Below are 20,242 nucleotides of genomic sequence, written 5' to 3'. Positions count from 1 at the left end.
ACAATCCCTCCGTCAGTGCTCAGACTGTCCGCATAGGCTGAGAGAGGCTGGACTGAGGGCTTGTAGGCCTGTTGTAAGGCAGGTCCTCACCAGACATCACCGGCAACACACGTTTGCCTATGGGCACCAAACCCACCGTCGCTGGACCAGACAGGACTGGCAAAAAGTGTCTTCACTGACGAGACGTGGTTTTGGCTCACAGGGGTGATGGTCGGATTCGCGGTTATCGTCGAAGGAATGATCGTTACACCGAGGCCTGTACTCTGGAGCGGGATCGATTTAGGGTGGAGGTCTGTTATGGTCTGGGGCGGTGTGTCACAGCATCATCGGATTGAGCTTGTTGTCATTGCAGGCAATCTCAAAGCTGTGCGTTACAGGGAAGACATCCTCTCCCTCATGTGGTACCCTTCCTGCAGCTCATCCTGACATGACCTCCAGCATGACAATGCCACAGCCATACTGCTCGTTCTGTGCGTGAAATCCTGCAAGACAGGAATGTCAGTGTTCTGCCATGGCCAGCGAAGAGCCCAGATCTCAATCCCATTGAGCACGTCTGGGACCCTATGGATCGGAGGGTGAGGGCTAGGGCCATGCCCCCCAAATGTCCGGGAACTTGCAGGTGCCTTGGTGGAAGAATGGGTAACATCTCACAGCAAGAACAGGCAAATCTGGTGCAGTCCATGAGGAGGATATGTACTGCAGTACTTAATGCAGCTGGTGGCCACACCAGATACTGGCTGTTACTTTTGATTTTGACCCCCCCTTTGTTCAGGAACACATTTATTCAATTTCTGTTAGTCACATGTCTGTGGAACATGTACAGTTTATGTCTCAGTTGTTGAATCTTGTTATGTTCATAAAATATTTACACTGTTAAGGTTGCTAAAAAATAACGCAGTTGACAGTGAGAGGACGTTTCTTTTTTTGCTGAATTTATATCCACACTATGACCAATAGGCATACTACATACTCAATGTATGTCAAAAATACTACAGTTAGTATGAGTATTTGAACACAGCCCTAGTCATTGCGCTAACGCTAGTTGCATTAGCTCGCAAAACAACCACTAACTTCCATAATACTGGATGCAGAGGCATAAAAATGGTATCATGAGTTCATCTGACTCTGGGGAAGCTAAATCCCAAACTATCCCTTTAAGACAAGACAGTAAGTCTACTATACATGTCCCACAGAGACTATGTCAAGATTTTGAGGAGGAAGAGGGGGATAGGTGTCCTACCTGTTGTACCAGTTGAAGAGCAGCCAGTTCATGCCTTCCAGCTGGTACTCTCTCAGCTGATTCCCTTTCGGTAGTCTTTGGACTTGTCCAGCTTCTGCCACTTGTCTGGCTGCGGTCTCTCCTGCTCAGAGTGCGCACACACACACACACAGGGATGACTGTCTACTCAAAGAAGAGCACACACACACAACACACACACACACACACAACCACACACACACACACACCACACACACACACACACACACACAGAGAGAGAGAGAGGTCGACTGGACCAGTACAAACACTGCGCGCACAAATGCGCAACCCCCCTCCACAGAACACTATCAATTCTCAAATCAAATCAAAGTTTATTGGTCACGTACAGATTTGCAGGTGCTATCGCAGGTGCAGCGAAATGCCTGTGCTTCTACCGCCAACAGTGCAGTAATACCAAGCAATATTTTTTTTAACGATACACATATAATACAGAATATTTTTTAAAGTATACATTGTGCAGATTACAGGGGAGGGACTTTCTATTTACACTCACCACAAATTTGTATTCAGGGATTCTCTTGATCTCCTCGAACTCCCGAATCTTCCCCGGGTCCACGTCTTCTTGAAGCTCCCATGTAGCCTCCTCATAGGACAGGGAGCACCATTTCACTAGGTAGTGTGTCACCTCCTGTAAACATACACGCACACACGGATATAGAGTGACAGTCAGTCAATGAGTCAGTCAGGCACGGATACATACAGAATGTAGCCAGTGAGTCAGATACACTGACTGAAGCAAATGCGCGCGCACACACACACACACACAAACACACACACACACACGCACGCTTGCATAAAAAAGGTCAGTGGTGGTGAGTAACTGGCTTTCCCTGTCTCACCTCTCCTGTCTCTGTGTCTGTAGTGATGGCCACCTCCAGAACTCGATCCACCTCTATGTAGTCAGGGTTAAAGAGGTCTTCATCAGGCTACATGGAGGAGTAGACGTCAATCAATATAAATGTGTTTCATGTGATACTTTACATAGCTATAAATGTTTTATGCAAAGTACAAAATGTACACCACCACAAATAAAAAACACTGTCCCAGAGTAGCCAACAGTACATTTTTATATACAAACATAAAATCATGAAATATCCCCCAAAGATTTAAGAAAAATGTGAGATGATTAGGCTCACCTCAACAAATATATGCTTCATTTGGGCCTGCTTAGTCCTGAAGCGCTTGATTTTTTGGTGTATGCGAGGGTCCTTCTCCAAATCCTCTAAAGTTGCCCATTTACAATGCAGGTAGGAGCTGTGAGCAAGAGTTAAAGGGGCATTCAAGTTATATATTCAAGGGGAAAAGCATCTCAAGTAGTGTGTACACAATGCACTAAATTAAACTAATCCGTCATTTAAGAAGCAATCCCACAGGCCATAGTATCTTAACAACATGTACGGTTTTAAGAACATGGAAATACATCGCATAACATAGATAAACAAGAGTAAATCCTCCTTTTGATTGGGCGCAGCTTTGAAAACCTCTCGAGAGCTATAACATCATAATGTCATACACAACGAATTCTTCAAAGGAATTGGGACTATTTGATGCTACAGAATGTCTGTTATCAGATAATCACTGTCACCTTGCCCTTCCACCTTGCTAAGCACACTTACAAATTTCTGTACTTGACATAGAACTCCTCTGACTCCTCGGGTGTCTCCTCAGGGGATGCCTGGAAAGAAAAGAGAAAAAAACTAGAGAAAAACTAAAACATCAAATAAAGTATACAAACATGTTGCTAATCCACAGACACCTTGTTGTTAGAGTGTGATACATACATATACACACACACACACACACAGTACCAGTCAAAAGTTGACACACCTACTCATTCAAGGGTTTTTCTTTATTTTCCCTATTTTCTACGTTGTAGAATAATAGTGAAGACATCAAAACTATGAAATAACACATATGGAATCATGAAGTAACCAATAAAGTGTTAAATCAAAATATATTTTAGATTCTTCAAAGTAGCCACCCTTTGCCTTGATGACAGCTTTGCACACTCTCAGCATGCTCTCAACCAGCTTCATGAGGAATGCTTTTCCAACAGTCTTGAAGGAGTTCCCACATATGCTGAGCACTTGTTGGCTGCTTTTCCTTCACTCTGCGGTCCAACTCATCCCAAACCATCTCAATTGGGTTGAGGTCGGTGATTGTAGAGGCCAGATCATCTGATGCATCTCTCCCCTTATTGGTTGAATAGCCCTTACACCGCCTGGAGGTGTGTTGGGTCATTGTCCTGTTAAAAACAAATTATAGTCCCACTAAGAGCAAACCAGATGGGATGGCGTATCGCTGCAGAATGCTGTGGTAGCCTTGCTGGTTAAGTGTGCCTTGAATTATAAATAAATCACGACTGTCACCAGCAAAGCACCCCCACACCTCCTCCTTTCTTCACGGTGGGAACCACACATGTGGAGATCATCCGTTCACCTATTATGCATCTCACAAAGACACGGCGGTAGGAACCAAAAATCTCAAATTTGGATTAATCAGACCAAAGACAGACTTCCACCGGTCTAATATCCATTGCTCGCGTTTCTTGGCCCAAGCAAGTCTCTTCTTCTTATTGTTGTCCAATAGAAGTGGTTTCTTTGCAGCAATTCGACCATGAAGGCCTGATTCACGAAGTCTCCTTTGAACAGCTGATGTTGAGATGTTTCTGGTACTTGAACTCTGCATTTATTTGGGCTTCAATTTCTGAGGCTGGTAACTCCAATGAACTTATCCTCTACAGCAGAGATAAGTCTGGATCTTCTTTTTCTGTGGCGGTCCTCATGAGAGCCAGTTTCATCATAGCGCTTGATGGTTTTTGCGACTGCGCATTGACTGACCTTCATGTTTTAAAGTAACTAATTGGCTCAAATGCATTGAGGAAAGAAATTCCACAAATTAACAAGGCACACCTGTTAATTCAAATGCATTCCAGGTGACTACCTCGAAGCTGGTTGAGAAAATGCCAAGAGTGTGCAAAGCTGAAAAGGGTCGCTACTTTGAAGAATCTCAAACATAAAATATATTTTGATTTGTTTAACACATATTTGGTTACTACACAATTCCATGTGTTATTTCATAGTTTTGATGTCTTCACTATTATTCTACAATATAGAAAATTGTCAAAATAAAGAAAAACACTTGAATGAGTAGGTGTCCAAACTTTTAACTGGTACTGAATATATTTTTTTTTGCCAGGACCTTCGTTTAAGATCCGAGAGACAAGTCACATATCTTCCTCAGATTCTCATCAGATCATCCGAGAAGCCTCCAAGGTATCTAGCTAGCTAGCTAGCTTGTAATCCTGCAAGTGTAGCTAACCTTATTAATAGATGTATGTAATACTTGTTAGCTAAGATACAGTAAAGTTACACTAGCTAAATAGTTTTTTTGGTTAATATACAGATTAACTGGCTGGTGATGTCATTGAGCTCAAGAGATACAATTAAACTGTCCACGATTTTCAGAAGAGTTTCAAAGGAAGATAAACTGGAGTAGAATGGTTTTTTTTTTTAAAGTCACCAGAAGTGACCTTCAGTTGTTCAACAAAATAAATCTCGGCATCCACTGCTGAAAATAATTATAGGGGAAACGTGTGCGTGTCGGGCGGTGTACCTCTTTCTTCGCAGTTCGAACCGACAGGATTTTCTCAATGATGTTTGCCTCATCTTCAGGGGGCTCCTGTGACGGAGGGGAGAGAGGGGATTACTTACGCAGGGTAAGAGTGTGTTTGGCCTTACTGAGGGGGACAGAAGTTGGGCACAGCAGAGAGAGGGGGAGAGGAGAGACTGTGGCTGTGTCCAAAATCTTTGCAGCCAACTACTTACTAAAGGTATAAACCATACTAAAAAAATACTATTTAGTAAAATCGTATGCAGTAAGCTACTAGTTCTCAAACCTCTCCTCGGGACCACCTGAACTACCTCATCAAGGGCTTGATGATTAGTTGGCAAGTTGAATCAGGTGTGCTAGCTCTGGAATAGATCAAATACATGGAATGGCTGGGCGTCCCTGAGGACTGGTTTAAGAACCACTGCAAAAAGCAACAAACAGAGTCATCCACAATGAGAAGTCATCATCTAATGCGCAATTGGGTTGTTCCCCTCCATTCATTCATTTTGGTACAGCTCGTTCTCTTATCTGATAATCAGCTGTTGTCAAAAGATGATTCTCTTAATCAATAGTGCAGCGAATTCATACTAGATGAAAAGTCTAAATGAGCATGACATAATCAGCTGTTGTCAAACACGTGTCTGAAAAGACAATTCTCTTCCTCAATAGTGCAACGAATTCATACTAGATGAAAAGTCTAAATGAGTTTTTCAAAATGTATCATAAAACCTTTTTGGCATACACAAAAGGCCTATTAGGATGATAGTACGACTATTCAGACATGGCCAAAGACAAAGAACAAGATTGCTACCTCAGCCTGCCAGGCGAGAGTGGCAGCGTTGAGGGCAGGGATACGGCCTGTCCCCAGCACGGCGATGGTCTCCCCGTCATCATCTACCACCTTGAAGTCCAGGTCCTCGTTGTACTTTCTGCGCTTCACCTGTCGCCCTGAGCGACGCTTCTACCAGAGAAAAAAGATAGAGGGTGGTTGAGGGGTGGTGTAACTTAGTGTAATCGATTCAAGCAATAGCTACTGTACGTAGATAAATACTGTATACTGATAAAATGTGTTACTTGGGGAGTGTCAGCATGATAAGTACGTAGATTGTGGTGTTAAACAAACCACCGCTTTCAAGTAAACTGAAAATCTAAGAATACAGTATAGGCTACACAAATTATACACACACAGCTATACTAATGTACACTACTACATAAAAAACATTGTAATAGTGAGGTTTTAGAGAAGCAAGTGTCACTCAGCCTATCCTGCCCTTCCCCCAGCCCTCATGCTGTTAGTCAGTTCCTCACAGTGTTGTCAAGGGGGTCGATGCTCTCCTCTCCCCCCACGACCAGCGTGGACAGGGAGGCCGCGTCGTCGCTCTCTCCAGCCTCCTGGAGGACAGCCACGCTTTTCCTCTTTCCCTTTTTCTTCTTCTCCACTGGTACCGGCCCTTGTAGGACTTGCTCTCTGTAGAGGCACAGCAGGGTTGGCACCATATAAATACTAGAGAATGTCTATTCTAGTAATTTTATTTCTATGGTTGGAACTAGGGAGTGTTTGTAATCCGTACTCAATTGACCAGTGGGTCATGCCTGTGTGTGTGCCTGTGTGTTTAACGCCTTACCTCCTCACATCTCAGCAGATATACTAGCAGAGAATACCCACAGCTGGATGAGTGGGACATTTTGTTTTCGTGGTTATGTTATTTTTTGGAGTGTATATAAGAGTGCATAGGTTTTAAAAAAGTTCCCCACAGTATTCATATCTCAAATCCGTCCATCCTGCAGAGTGATTAGGAAAATGCCCCTCACTCTGCTGCGGAAATTCCAACCAGATCACAGAATTTTGCTAAATATTAGCACCGGACAAATATTAACTCCCAACTCCCACATCACCTAAAACAAAGGTTCAAGGACATGGTACAACCTGGAAAAATCTCCCCTTTGGGGAAAATCCCATCTCTCCAACTGAGGGGAGTTGAAGCAGAGTTACAGCAGTGAATCTGACTTCTAAACATTGAGTTATAACCCACCTAAATGAATGTAATTGTATTACACCCCACTAGAAAAACACAACCATGTCTCTAACTAAATACAACCAAGTCTTTAACCGCAACCCACCCAAGAGAACCTGGTTGTGACCCATCAATCGAGAAACTGAGTGAAAGCACTAGTGGTAAAAAGCCCCTCACCTGGGTTTGCGGCCCCTCTGCCTGGGAGGAGCTGGGGCGCTCTTGCATTCTGCGGGGGGCTTGGCCAGAGGCGGGGCCTGCACCTGGACCTTGGGTTTCCTCCCTCTTTTCACCTCTTTTGGTGCCTCTTTCGGTGACTTCGCCTCCTTCACCTTGACCTCCAACTTCTTGGGCGCCTTAGACTTGCATGGCAGCAGCTCCTTCCCTTCTTTCTGCTGCCTCTTTTTCTTTGGTTTGTTGTCCTTCTCCGAGCCCTTGTGCTGCCAGGCGGCACCAGGCTCGCCCTTTTTGTCTTTTTTCTTTCGTTTCTTCTTCGCCCGCCGCCCACCCCCTCCATCGTCCTCCTCGCTATTGAGGGGTGACGAGGGGGCGCAGGGGCTGAGGCTGCCTGAACTAGTGCCCGCCTCGCCCATCCTGGGGTGCTTGGCGTGGGACATGCAGTGATTGATCTGCCCGCCTCCTAGGACCCTGATCTGGTCCTTGGAGCCTAAAGGTCCGCTGGGAAATGGAGTTTGTGCATTTTGGTCAGTGGCAGTAGAGGCTGCTGTAGCTGGAGTGTGCTTTAGTAAGTGGATGGTAGACATCTGGAAGAAAACAAGAAGATGTGTTAATGACTCAATGAAAATACCCAAGATAAAATAATAAAATGGGTGTCATGGCCTCTATCTTCCACTCATAATGAGAGTAAACAACTGTGGGCTTACTGCAAATGCAAATCCAGTCATTGTTCAGAATCATTACACAATGGCTTTAGAAAAGAATTAAATCACCAGAAATGTCTAGGATTTTACCACTGGCCTTTCTTTAATTGTAGTCTTTCTCAGTAAAATTTGGCACATGACAAATGTTTATGTATCAAATTAGAGGTTAAAACCCCAAAGCCTGCAAATCCTCTGAAATATTTAATGCCATTCTCAGAATTCCTTTGCTGTTCTGAATTTCTTCAATCCTCTGCATTTCCATGTTCCCCTCTCCCTTCCTCAAATGCACTGCTGGGCTGTCATAATGCAGTTAATTATACGGAGAAATAAAAATCTATACCCTTCCCATGACACATTATGACTAGCCCTTGAAATGAAAGATGTCAGTCAAGAGGGCCCGCGCTGGTCTACCAATTCTGTGATATAGTAAAGATGTGCACAACCCTGACGTTGTGGGGTAGGGGGGGGGGGGCATTATTTGTTATGGGGGTGTCCAGATATTAAACATGATTTTGGCATGCATAGCCATCTGTACACAAGCTGAATCAATCCATTAGTGAAGGTCAAACACACAGGTGAAATCGGCATGCATCACCAGGGTGTCGGAGTCTGACCCAATTTGACTAAATCTGTTCCTAAATGCTTTTGTGTTAATATTGTTACAAAATTATGAGCACATGAAACCATAACTTTATTCAAGACTCATGCCAAGAGGTGTACTTTTACAGCTACAAAGATACAAAAGTAGACCCAGAACTCATTAAAACTCAAGGACACATAAGGTCAGAGAGAAGTCCTTGAGTTTAAATATAGCAACAATATAATGTTCTTATAGCTTCACCAATTGTATCCATGAGCACTGAATCACTTCCAGCAGATAATTGTGTGTAGAGAAGGCAGATATGGCACGATTCATGTGATATGGGCTAATATCGTTGCGGGCCCATTTTGAGCAACATGTTATTTATAAACCTAGGCAGAGCACATGTGGAGGGGTATATGGGACGACTTAGACATGCAATTTCTGCCGCGCTGCGTTTATTTGCAGCCTGCCTCATGCAGGTATGAGGATAATGTCAATGAAACAGACTCCCAAGCGCCAGTTGGAATCAGGACTGTTGCCACGGAAACAGGGTCTGTACCAAGCTGCGGGAAGCAGCAACGTAAACACGCAGTCTCTGTGGTAACTCTTTCGTTGCCAGCTCGCGGGACTATTTGGCATTTCCTCCATTTAGCATTTGATTGAACAGACGCTACCCGATAGCATGCATCGGTCAACAGCTGCTTTTTCCAGTCTTCAGGCTTGGTTGAACCATTGAAAGAGAGAAGGCCAACCACTGTCATTAGGACACAGCCTTGGTCAGATAGTCAAATTCCACACACACACCTTGAATGGAGCTCTTAGGATTGTGAGATGGAAAACACACAGGTTCAGCATTCATGAAAAAGAGTGCCACCAAATAGTGGAGGTCTAAAAAGTTTAAATTATAGGTACAAATCGGCCTGGGCCCTCGGGTTGGAAGGGTGAATGACCAGTAGGAGACAGATGTACAGAACACACATTTATTACCACACAACAAACAGACACATACACACACGGCAATAGGAAGTAGACTGATGGAATAGATGAAAGTGAAGTGGTTTTCTGTAATGGAACAGAACAGGGAATCTATTACACATCAGCAAAGGCTAATAGCAATGAGGCATGTAGCACAGGCTAACAGTAATAGCACCGCTATGCAACAGCTATAGCTGTAATGTACACATTATAAATGACTACGGATTAGCATGTAGCTGCTACTGGCACTGGGCTAGCGAGCAGGACGTAGCACCATAATCACACTATGTACATTAGCAGTGAACTAGCATAGTATACAATATGTATAGACATTAGCAGTACCTGGTGGTAGCAAAACACAGTAATCTATACAGTAATCTATACAGCAACAGCATACAAAACTACATTACATTTTAGTAATTTAGCAGACACTCTTATCCAGAGCGACTTACAGTTAGTGCATTAATTTTAAGATAGCTAAGTGGGACAACACATATCACAGTCATATTATGTAAATTGTTCCTCAATAAAGTAGCTATCAGCAAAGCCAGATCTAGTAAGAAGGGAAAAAGTCATGAGATCAGAGGTGGCAGAACCGGGTACTCTGGTTAGGGTGTTTGGTTTCCGCATAGCCTGAAGGTGGGGAGGGGCAGGTCCTCTTTCTGCTCCGTAGGCAAGTACCATGGTCTTGTAGTGGATGCGAGCCAGCGGAGTGTACAGAGGAGCGGGGTGACATGGGAGAACTTTGGAAAGTTGAACACCAGGCGGGCTGCAGCCTAAGTTACAGGGGTTTGATGGCACAAGCGGGGAGCCCAGTCTACAGCGAGTTGCAGTAGTCCAGACGGGAGAGGACAAGTGCCTGGATTAGGACCTGCGCCGCTTCCTGTGTGAGGTAGGGTCGTACTCTACAGATGTTGTAGAGAATGAGCCTGTAGGAGCGAGTCAATGCTATGATGTTTTCAGAGAACGACAGGGTATTCTCCAGGGTCAGGCCAAGGTTCTTTGCACTCTGGGAAGGGGACACCCTGGAGTTGTCAATCGTGATGGAGAGGTCTTGGATCGGGCAGGCCTTCCCAGGGAGGAAGAGCAGCTCCATCTTGTCGAGGTTGAGCTTGAGTGCCGACATCCAAGCTGAGATATTTGCCAGGCACGCAGGGGGAAGGAGAAAAGAAGTTGAGTGTCATCCGCATAGCAATGATAGGAGAGACCATGTGAGAATATGATGGAGCAGATTGACTTGGTGTATAGAGAAAAGAGGGGGCTTAAAACCGAGCCCTAGGTGACACCAGTAGTGAGAGTACGTGGTGCAGACACAGATCCTCTCCATGTCACCTGGTAGGAGCGGCCTGCCAGGCAGGATGCAATCCAAGAGTGTACAGAGCCTGAGACGCCCAGCCCTGACAGGGTGGAGAGAAGGATCTGATGGTTCACGGTGTCGGAGGCAGAAGATAGATCTAGGAGGATGAGAACAGAGGAGAGAGTCAGCTTTGGCAGTGCGGAGAGCCTCCGACACACAGAGAAGAGCAGTCTCGGTTGAGTGACCCATCTTGAAACCTGACTGCTTAGGTTCAAGAAGATCGTTCTGAGTGAGAGAGTTGGTCAGACAGCACGTGTCATGTTTTTTGGTAAGAAAATAACGAACGGATAATGGTCTGTAGTTTTTTATGTCAGAGGGGTCGAGTGTTGGTTTCTTGAGAAGGGGAGCAACTCTGGACCATTTTGAAGTCAGAGGGGATGCAGCCAGTGGTCAGGGATGAGTTGATGAGGGAAGTAAGTATTGGGAAAAGGTCTCCAGAGATGGTCTGGAAAAGGGAGAAGGGGATGGGGTCGAGCGGGCAAGTTGTCAGGCGTACGGACCTCACTAGTAGCAGGATCTGGAGAGAGAAGGGAGAAAGAGGTCAAGGCGTAGGGTAGTTCTGTGTGAATGGGACAAATGAACTCAATAGGCTGAGTGAATGAGGAAAGGATGTCGTCAACTTTCTTTTCAAAGTGGTTGACAAAGTCATCCGCAGAAAGGGAGGAGGGAGGGGGTAGAGGATTAAGGAGGGAGAAGGAAGAAAAGTTTCCTAGGTTTGAAGGCAGAAGCTTGAAATTTAGAGTGATAGAAAGTGGCTTTAGCAGACCATACAGAGGTAGAAAAGAGGGAGTGGAAGGTTGATAGGTCCTCTGGAAGTTTAGTTTTTCTCAATTATCGCTCAGCTGCCTGCCTGTAGCCCTGTTCTGTAAACTCACAAACAGTCACTCAGCCGTCCGGGAGGAAAGGGGACAGTGCGAGTCATAGGATGCGGAAAGGAAGGAGAGTAAGGTCGAAGAGGCAGAAGGATATAGCAGACGGGAGAGAAAAGATAGAAGAGGAGAGAGTAGTAGGAGAGAGACAGCGAAGATTGCAATGGTGCATGGCCATCTGGGTAGGGGCTGAGTAGCTAGAGGCAGACAGAAAAGGAAACAAAGTATTGATCAGAGACCTGGATGGGGGTGAGATTAGTAGGTGAACAGTCTGTAGTAAAGATGAGGTCAAGCGTATTGCCTGCCTTGTGAGTGTGAGGTCAAAAAAGGCAAGGAGGGGAAAGAAAGAGTTGGAAAGAAATTAATTGAAGGTAAAGGTTGCATGTGCTTCATTCTATAGCTAGTGAACTCCTGATACAGTGCATTCGGAAAATATTCAGACCCCTCCACATTTTGTTGCATTAGAGCCTTATTATAAAATTGATTAAATAATTATTCTACACACAATACCCCATGATGACAAAGTGAAAACAGGTTTAGATTTTTTGCAAATTTAAAAATAAAAAACAGAAATAACATATTTACATAAGTATTCAGACCCTTTGCTATGAGACTCAAAATTGAGCTCAAGTACATCCTGTTTCCATTGATCTTCCTTGAGATGTTTCTACAACTTGATTGGCGTCCACCTGTGGTAAATTCAATTGATTGGACATGATTTGGAAAGGCACACACCTGTCTATATAAAAGGTCCCACAGTTGACAGTGCATGTCAGAGCAAAAACCAAGCCATGAGGTCGAAGGAATTGTCAGTAGAGCTCCGAGACAGGATTGTGTTTAGGCACAGATCTGGGGAACGGTACTTAAAAATTAAAAAAAATTGTTACCCTTCCTCTGCAAGGTGAAAAGATGTCCCAGAGTTTGTGAGTTAGCGAGAGCGGAAAGAAAATGCCCAGGAGCACTGTAAGGGTTTTCTACAATTCATATAGCCTAGACAGAAAGTCATTAATAGAACATGAAAACATACCATGGTACAGTGGTTGCTCCTCTAAAAGTTTTGCGACTATGCTGCGGTACTTAGAGGTAATTTGTGATTTAGTACGGTACCCTGTGTCACCACTTCATTGCTCTGGACCAGCCCAGAGAGGGGGAGTTGATTACAAGGGGGTGCACTGATTATGCTTTTGGGTCTCCTGTGTCTCTGACAACCTAAGCAGAAACTGATAATTGTGCACGACTTCAGTATTACTTACTAAAACTGTTGTTACAATAAGGTTTTTATTATTTTACTCTTACTGTAGTAGTGTAGCCCAATCCCGACCGATCACGTTGTACGAAAATCTAAATAATCTCCAAAATATTATTTTTAAACAAAGCGATTATTAATTTAGAATTATATAAAAGCCCCTTGGATATTCTCACAGATATATTATTAACCCTGTTATTAGCAGGACAATATATATTGGTCATATTGGTCATGGCTCCCGAGTGGCGCACAATGGGATTGCCTTCTCCAGCTGTATCCCCTATTATGTATCACATCCGACCTTGATTGGGAGTCCTATAGGGTGGCGCACAATTGGCCAAGCATTTCTCTCCCTCTAAAAACTGAAATAAATGTTTTGGCCTTCACAAATATTATTTTGGCCTTTATTCAGATTACAAATCGCTTACTTTAGTTTATTTTATTTTATTAAATACGTTTGAGGCCATTTTGGAGACTCTCTGTATTTTGATACTTTGTGGATGGGGCCTTCCCAATGCAAAATGAGTTGCTACAGATACCTGTGCCGGCCGCCACCGGGAGACTCATGAGGCGGCTTTTGGTTTGTATTTAGAATCCTCCAAAAATCCAATCCTCTATATGTAATTATTGGCGGAAAGTCACGTCATATTTTTTGACACACTGTACGCCTACCGTAAGCGACATGAATCTCACTAGTGTTGAGTAATGTGCTGTTAAAAGTGGTGTAGGTCTTATTTAAAGATCATATTGAAGTTAGAAGCAATAGGATTTGAAGCAATAGCCTACAACGTTCTATTTCTATTCTATTTTGACTGAATCTCTGCTCGGGTCTTGGTTAGACTACAATTATGGTGTAGAAATGTTAAGCTCTTAGTGTAACCTTTATTTAACCAGGCAAGTCAGTTAAGAACAAATTCTTACTTAAAAAGGACAGTCTACTTCTTCCTCCCCATCGGGGAATTGAACCCGTCTCCCACTTGCCCGCACGACACAGCGATTCTTTAGCTAAATAGCGAAGTACTGTAGCCTACTCCCATTGTACAGCGCGATATTTTCTGTGTTTTTCATTTTTCTTGGAATAGAAACACCATAATATGAATCAAATTAACTAAGCAAAATTTCTTAAAATCAGTCCCATATACAATGTTCTTACAAAAAAAGTTTAAAATTCTCTAGTTCAACAACTATTGAAGGCTATCAAATGCTTCTCGAAGATGCCGACTTGGTCAAACTAGCACTAACTAGCATTAATGGTACCAGTGGTTGGCACTTAAATAACGTGCCATAGAATTCTGTGGCACCACGCAAGCTGTGCTGCAGTACACTGCAACTTTTAAAGGACGAACCACTGCACTTATGATGTAAATGACACCTGCTAAAGGTGTCCACATGCTTTCCAGACAAAACAGTTTGTGCATATATTATGACGACATTTAGTGACGTTTTTGTTCATTTTGGACTTCGGCAAGGGTTTTTCCGGCTGTTCAGGCACACTACATTTTTCACCAGGCAAGCAGAAGTCAGTAGCCGCAGTCTACGCCCCATCATCAGCGATTGGTCAACAGTAGGGATTCTTCAATGAAGTGCCTGTTGTTATTCAATGAGAGATGACTCGTCCTCGTGCAAATGTTTTCACTTGAGAAAAACTGCACAAACATCCAAGTCAGATGCAAAATTGCGTGACTAAGAGCTCCTCGGCAAAAACGTCAAAATGAATGACAGATTTTATTGCCACTTTAAAAAAAAAATCGGGTGAAGGTCTTATGCGAGTACACTTGTTCGGTTCGCCTAGCCGAGCTCAACTAGGCGCCAACCGAACTGAAGCACGCTGAGGTCTTAACCCACTCATAGAACGTTCACCAGTTTGCAAACAATGGGCAAGGCTGCAAACAGCCAAACTGGCAGCGCAAAAACTGAAAAAGACCATAAAGCCAGGAACATGTCTTACTCAAAAATAAGAGACAAAATAATATCCCTCCATACTACTCCCTTCCATGCCTTCGGTCTGTCACTATCCCTGTCAAATCCATCCAGCCTCCTGTCTCCAGAACCCCAAAGCTGCTGGCACACTGTTCTGAGGCTTCATGGCTCTACGTATCCCATGTACTAACGACTGCATACACACACACAAACGCACGGCGGCACGTACACGCAGCCCCTAGTGACGTGCTGCAGTGTACTCGCATGCAAGCCAACTCTGTCGACCACACAGAAGCTGCCTGCAATCAAATTCCCTATGAATCAATACAGCCTTCTGAGCTGCCGATGGCCACAACTGCAGTCAGGTCAACGTTTCCCCCATGCTACCTCCCTAAAGACATTGGCTGTGTCCGAATACCCATACTAGCATACTACATAATTAAACTGCATACTATTTACTCATTGTTGCACACTATTTAGCACGTACCGTTTAGTAAAAATTGTACAGTATGCCACGGCCTGCACTGCAGTATTTTATTTTATTTAACTAGGCAAGTCAGTTAGGGATAAAAAATATATAATTAAATTAAAATATAGGACAAAACATGCATCACGACAAGAGAGACAACACAACATCAAGAGAGAGACCTAAGACAACAACATAGCAAAGCAGCAACATATGACAACACAGCATGGTAGCAACACAAAACATGGTACAAACATTATTGGGCACAGACAACAGCAAAGGGCAAGAAGGTAGAGACAACAATACATCACGGAGTAGCGGCTCCTGATTGGCTAAGTAGTTGCGGTGCGGCCGTGTGTGGGTGGATTTTTCCAAATTCAACAGACATGCATCGCACTAACCAGCCTGAAAATAGCTCATTTCCAATTTGATTAATTTCTCTAAACTTTGAATAGAATAGGAATGGAGTTATAGGCATAATTACACATTTGACCTATAACGTAGCAGACCATGTATCCCATCAGTCATTTTTTTTTAAATAGGATAGAAGACAGAAACAGATCATTTGGTTCCATTTCAACATATTTATTAGTGAAACCTAAGTGCTACAACATATGAATTAAATCAAAGCCTAGTACTCACACACACACCAAAACTTTTCAAATATTAAAATCAAAATGCTATTGCACAGAAAAAAAATTGATAGTCAGGTGCATCGCAAATTCAGAACCGCCAGACTGCAACCTAATAAAAAAGTAAAGCACTGATCATTGGAAACAAGATCAGAATGACTGCTAAATTAAATAGGTAGACTAGCCTACCAAACTAAAACAATCCATACGCCTGATTAACATGACATCAATAACGCAGCCACATCGAGTCCCTGGTGCCGACACATTCAGAAATCAAAAGATGTTTTAGTATTTAGTTTACAAGCTCTGACAAGAGAACAAGAAAGACTTTTAAGTGAGAAAACAGAAAATAACACTTCTGTTTTCAAAGATGTAGCTAGCCTGTGATGCAATACTCATGATCATTTTAAAGAGAAAAAAAGCTACGTAGCCTACATTTGAACACCACGGTAGAAGCTTCGGGCATCTCCCCAATTAAGTTTGGCTACTTGAAGAGAACTAGGGCCTATCACTCGCAGCACACCTCTTCCAATGCATTGTGGAAAAGTGTGCATCGAATTCTACTACTGCGCATTCGGGAAGTATTCAGACCCCTTGACTTTTTCCACATTTTGTTATGTTACAGCCTTATACCCAAAAATAATTCCTGCAATCAATCTACACACAATACCCCATAATGACAAAGCAAAAAAATTACTGAAATATATAATTTACATAAGTATTCAGACCCTTTACTCAGTACTTTGTTGAAGCACGTTTGGCAGCAATTACAGCCTAAAGTTCAAATCAAAATGTATTGGTCACATACACATGATTAGCAGATGTTAATGCGAGTGTAGCGAAATGCTTGTGCTTCTAGTTCCGACAGTGCAGTCATATCTAACAATTTCACAACAACTACCTTATACACACACAAATGTAAAGGGATGGAATAAGAATATATGGATGAGCGATGGCCGAGCGGCATAGGCAAGATGCAATGCATGGTATAAAATACAGTATAAATATATGAGATGAGAAATGCAAGATATGTAAACATTATTAAAGTGTCATTACTTAAAGTGACTAGTGATCCATTTATTAAAGTGGCCAATGATTCAAGTCTGTATGTAGGCAGCAGCGTCTCTGTGTTAGTGATGGCTGTTTAACAGTCTGATGGCCTTGAGATAGAGACTGAAAAACAGCTTCTCAGTCCAAGCTTTGATGCACCTGTACTGACCTCGCCTTCTGGATGGAAGCGGGGTAAACAGGCAGTGGCTCGGGTGGTTGTTGTCCACACCACCCTCTGGAGAGCCTTGCGGTTGAGGGTGGTACCGTGATACAGCCCGACAGGATGCTCTCAATTGTGAATGGATTGGGTTGGAGCGAGCGGTCGCATTCGCGCTTTGGTCCGCAGGTAGTATAACTTTTCATTACATTTCATTACATTTCATTATAGTACAACGGTTTGATTTGTCTAATCTTAGCAATTTCTTCTTAGCTAGCTACATAGCCGTCTTTGTATCAAAAATAATTGCGTAATTATCGTATTACGTCGTCCTAACGCAGTCTACACTGCTATCTGCCCAGCAGCTAGCCAGCTAGCAAACGTCCACCGTCTACCGAATAGCAGCACTGTAGCAACTATTACACTCAACTGAACGACTTGATTAGTGTAGTGTTAGCTAGCTACATAGTTGTCACGAGAGAGATCGCTGGCTAACGTCCCTCCGTCTTCAAGAGAGCGAGAGTTGCACCCTTCTGAAAAACCTACACTCGATCCCTCCGATGTCACACACACTACAACGACCAGTATCCCCTTCTTTCTTTTCTCTCCAACTCTTGAACGTGCCGTCCTTGGCCAGCTCTCCCGCTTATCTCTCTCAGAATGACTTTCTTGATCGCAAATCAGTCAGGTTTCAAGACTAGTCATTTCAATGAGACTGCTCTTCTCTGTATCACGGAGGCGCTCCGCACTGCTAAAGCTAACTCTCTCTCCTCTGCTCTCATCCTTCTAGACCTATCGGTCTGCCTTCGATACTGTGAACCATCAGATCCTCCTCTCCACCCTCCTCCGAGTTGGGCATCTCCGGCGCGGCCACACGCTTGGATTGCGTCCTACCTGACAGGTCGCTCTACCAGGTGGCGTGGCGAGAAATCTGCTCCTCACCACGTGCTCTCACCACTGGGTGTCCCCAGGGCTCTGTTCTAGGCCCTCTCCTATTCTCGCTATAGCCACCAAGTCACTTGGCTCTGTCATAACCCACACTGGTCTCTCCTATCATTGCTATGCAGACGACACACAACTAATCTTTCCTTTCCCCCTTCTGATGACAGGTGGCGAATCGCTCTTTGCATGTCTGGCAGACATATCAGTGTGGATGACGGATCACCACCTCAAGCTGAACCTCGGCAAGACGGAGCTGCTCTCCTCCCGGGGAAGGAACTGCCCGTTCCATGATCTCGCCATCACGGTTGACAACTCCATTGTGTCCTCCTCCAGAGCGCTAAGAACCTTGGCGTGATCCTGGACAACACCCTGTCGTTCTCAACTAACATCAAGATGGTGGCCCGTCCTGTGGTTCATGCTCTACAACATCCGCAAGTACGACCTGCCTCACACAGGAGCGGCGCAGGTCCTAATCCAGGCACTTGTCATCTCCCGTCTGGATTACTGCAACTCGCTGTTGGTGGGCTCCCTGCCTGTGCCATTAAACCCACTAAACTCATCCAGAACGCCGCAGCCCGTCTGGTGTTCAACCTTCCAAGTTCTCTCACGTCACCCGCCGCTCCCTCGCTCCTCTCCACTGGCTTCCAGTTGAAGCTCGCATCCGCTACAAGACCATGGTGCTTGCCTACGGAGCTGTGAGGGAACGGCACAGCTCAGTACCTCCAGGCTCTGATCAGGCCCTACACCAAACAAGGGGCACTGCGTTCATCCACCTCTGGCCTGCTCGCCTCCCTACCTCTGAGGAAGTACAGTTCCCGCTCAGCCCAGTCAAAACTGTTCGCTGCTCTGGCCCCCCAATGGTGGAACAAACTCCCTCACGACGCCAGACAGCGGAGTCAATCACCACCTTCCGGAGACACCTGAAACCCCACCTCTTTAAAGGAATACCTAGGATAGGATAAAGTAATCCTTCTCACCCCCCCCCCCCCCCCCTTAAAAGATTTAGATGCACTATTGTAAAGTGGCGTTCCACTGGATGTCATAAGGTGAATGCACAAATTTGTAAGTCGCTCTGGATAAGAGCGTCTGCTAAATGACTTAAATGTAAATGTAAATGTGAATCTGTAAACGGTTTGTGAAGGTTTTTAGGTGACAAGCCGAATTTCTTCATCCTCCTGAGATTGAAGAGGCGCTGCTTGCGCCTTCTTCACCACACTGTCTGTGTGGGTTGACCATTTCAATTTGTCCGTGATGTGTACGCCGTTGAACTTAAAAACTTTCCAACTTCTCCACTACTGTCCCGTCGATGTGTATAGGGGGGTGCTCCTCTGCTGTTTCCTGAAGTCCACGTCATCTCCTTTGTTTTGGTTGACGTTGAGTGAGAGGTTGTTTCCTGACCCAACTCGCGAGTGCCCTCACCCCTCCCTGTACGCTGTCTCGTCGTTGTTGATAATCAAGCCCACTACTGTTGTGTCGTCTGCAAACTTGATGACTGAGTTGGAGGCGTGCATGGCCACACAATCATGGTGAACAGGGAGTACAGGAGGGGTGTGACCACGCACCCTTGTGGGCGCCCCAGTGTTGAGGATCAGCGAAATGGAGATGTTTCCTACCTTCACCACCTTAGGGGCGGCTCATTACATTTACATTTAGTCATTTAGCAGACGCTCTTATCCAGAGCGACTTACAAATTGGTGCATTCACCTTATGATATCCAGTGGAACAACCACTTTACAATAGTGCATCTAACTATTTTAAGGGGGGGGGGGGGGGGGGGGTTAGAGGGATTACTTTATCCTTCCTAGGTATTCCTTAAAGAGGTGGGTTTTCAGGTGTCTCCGGAAGGTGGTGATTGACTCCGCTGACCTGGCGTCGTGAGGGAGTTTGTTCCACCATTGGGGTGCCAGAGCAGCGAACAGTTTTGACTGGGCTGAGCGGGAACTGTACTTCCTCAGAGTAGGGAGGCGAGCAGGCCAGAGGTGGATGAACGCAGTGCCCTTTTTGGGTGTAGGGCCTGATCAGAGCCTGAAGGTACGCGCGTGCCGTTCCCTCACAGCTCCGTAGGCAAGCACCATGGTCTTGTAGCGGATGCGAGCTTCAACTGGAGAGCCAGTGGAGAGAGCGGAGGAGCGGGGTGACGTGAGAGAACTTGGGAAGGTTGAACACCAGACGGGCTGCGGCGTTCTGGATGAGTTGTAGGGGTTTAATGCACAGGCAGGGAGCCCAGCCAACAGCGAGTTGCAGTAATCCAGACGGGAGAC

General features: G+C 44.7%; 1 protein-coding gene across 9 annotated transcripts in view; it reads right to left on the bottom strand.

Annotated features, from left to right (window-relative positions):
• The window catches only part of chd6 (chromodomain helicase DNA binding protein 6), a 156,010-nt gene that overhangs the window by 90,116 nt on the left and 45,652 nt on the right, over positions 1-20,242 (bottom strand). For 8 of the 9 annotated variants that reach the window (XM_070444300.1, XM_023983761.2, XM_070444347.1 and 5 more), the window contains exons 3-5: positions 7,084-7,667; positions 6,200-6,359; positions 5,703-5,852 (exon numbers count right to left, since the gene is read on the bottom strand). In XM_070444300.1, coding sequence (XP_070300401.1) covers positions 5,703-5,852; positions 6,200-6,359; positions 7,084-7,667 — 894 coding nt within the window. Of the gene's footprint in view, positions 1-1,240; positions 1,356-5,702; positions 5,853-6,199; positions 6,360-7,083; positions 7,668-20,242 lie in introns of those variants that run through there. The other variant, XM_023983753.2, reaches the window with a different exon arrangement.

This window comes from Salvelinus sp. IW2-2015, linkage group LG1 (assembly GCF_002910315.2).
Source record: "Salvelinus sp. IW2-2015 linkage group LG1, ASM291031v2, whole genome shotgun sequence".
In the NCBI taxonomy this organism is placed as follows: Eukaryota; Metazoa; Chordata; class Actinopteri; order Salmoniformes; family Salmonidae; genus Salvelinus; species Salvelinus sp. IW2-2015.
The sequence above is the reverse complement of the archived record's forward strand: the minus strand, read 5'-3'. Positions and strand labels throughout refer to the sequence as shown.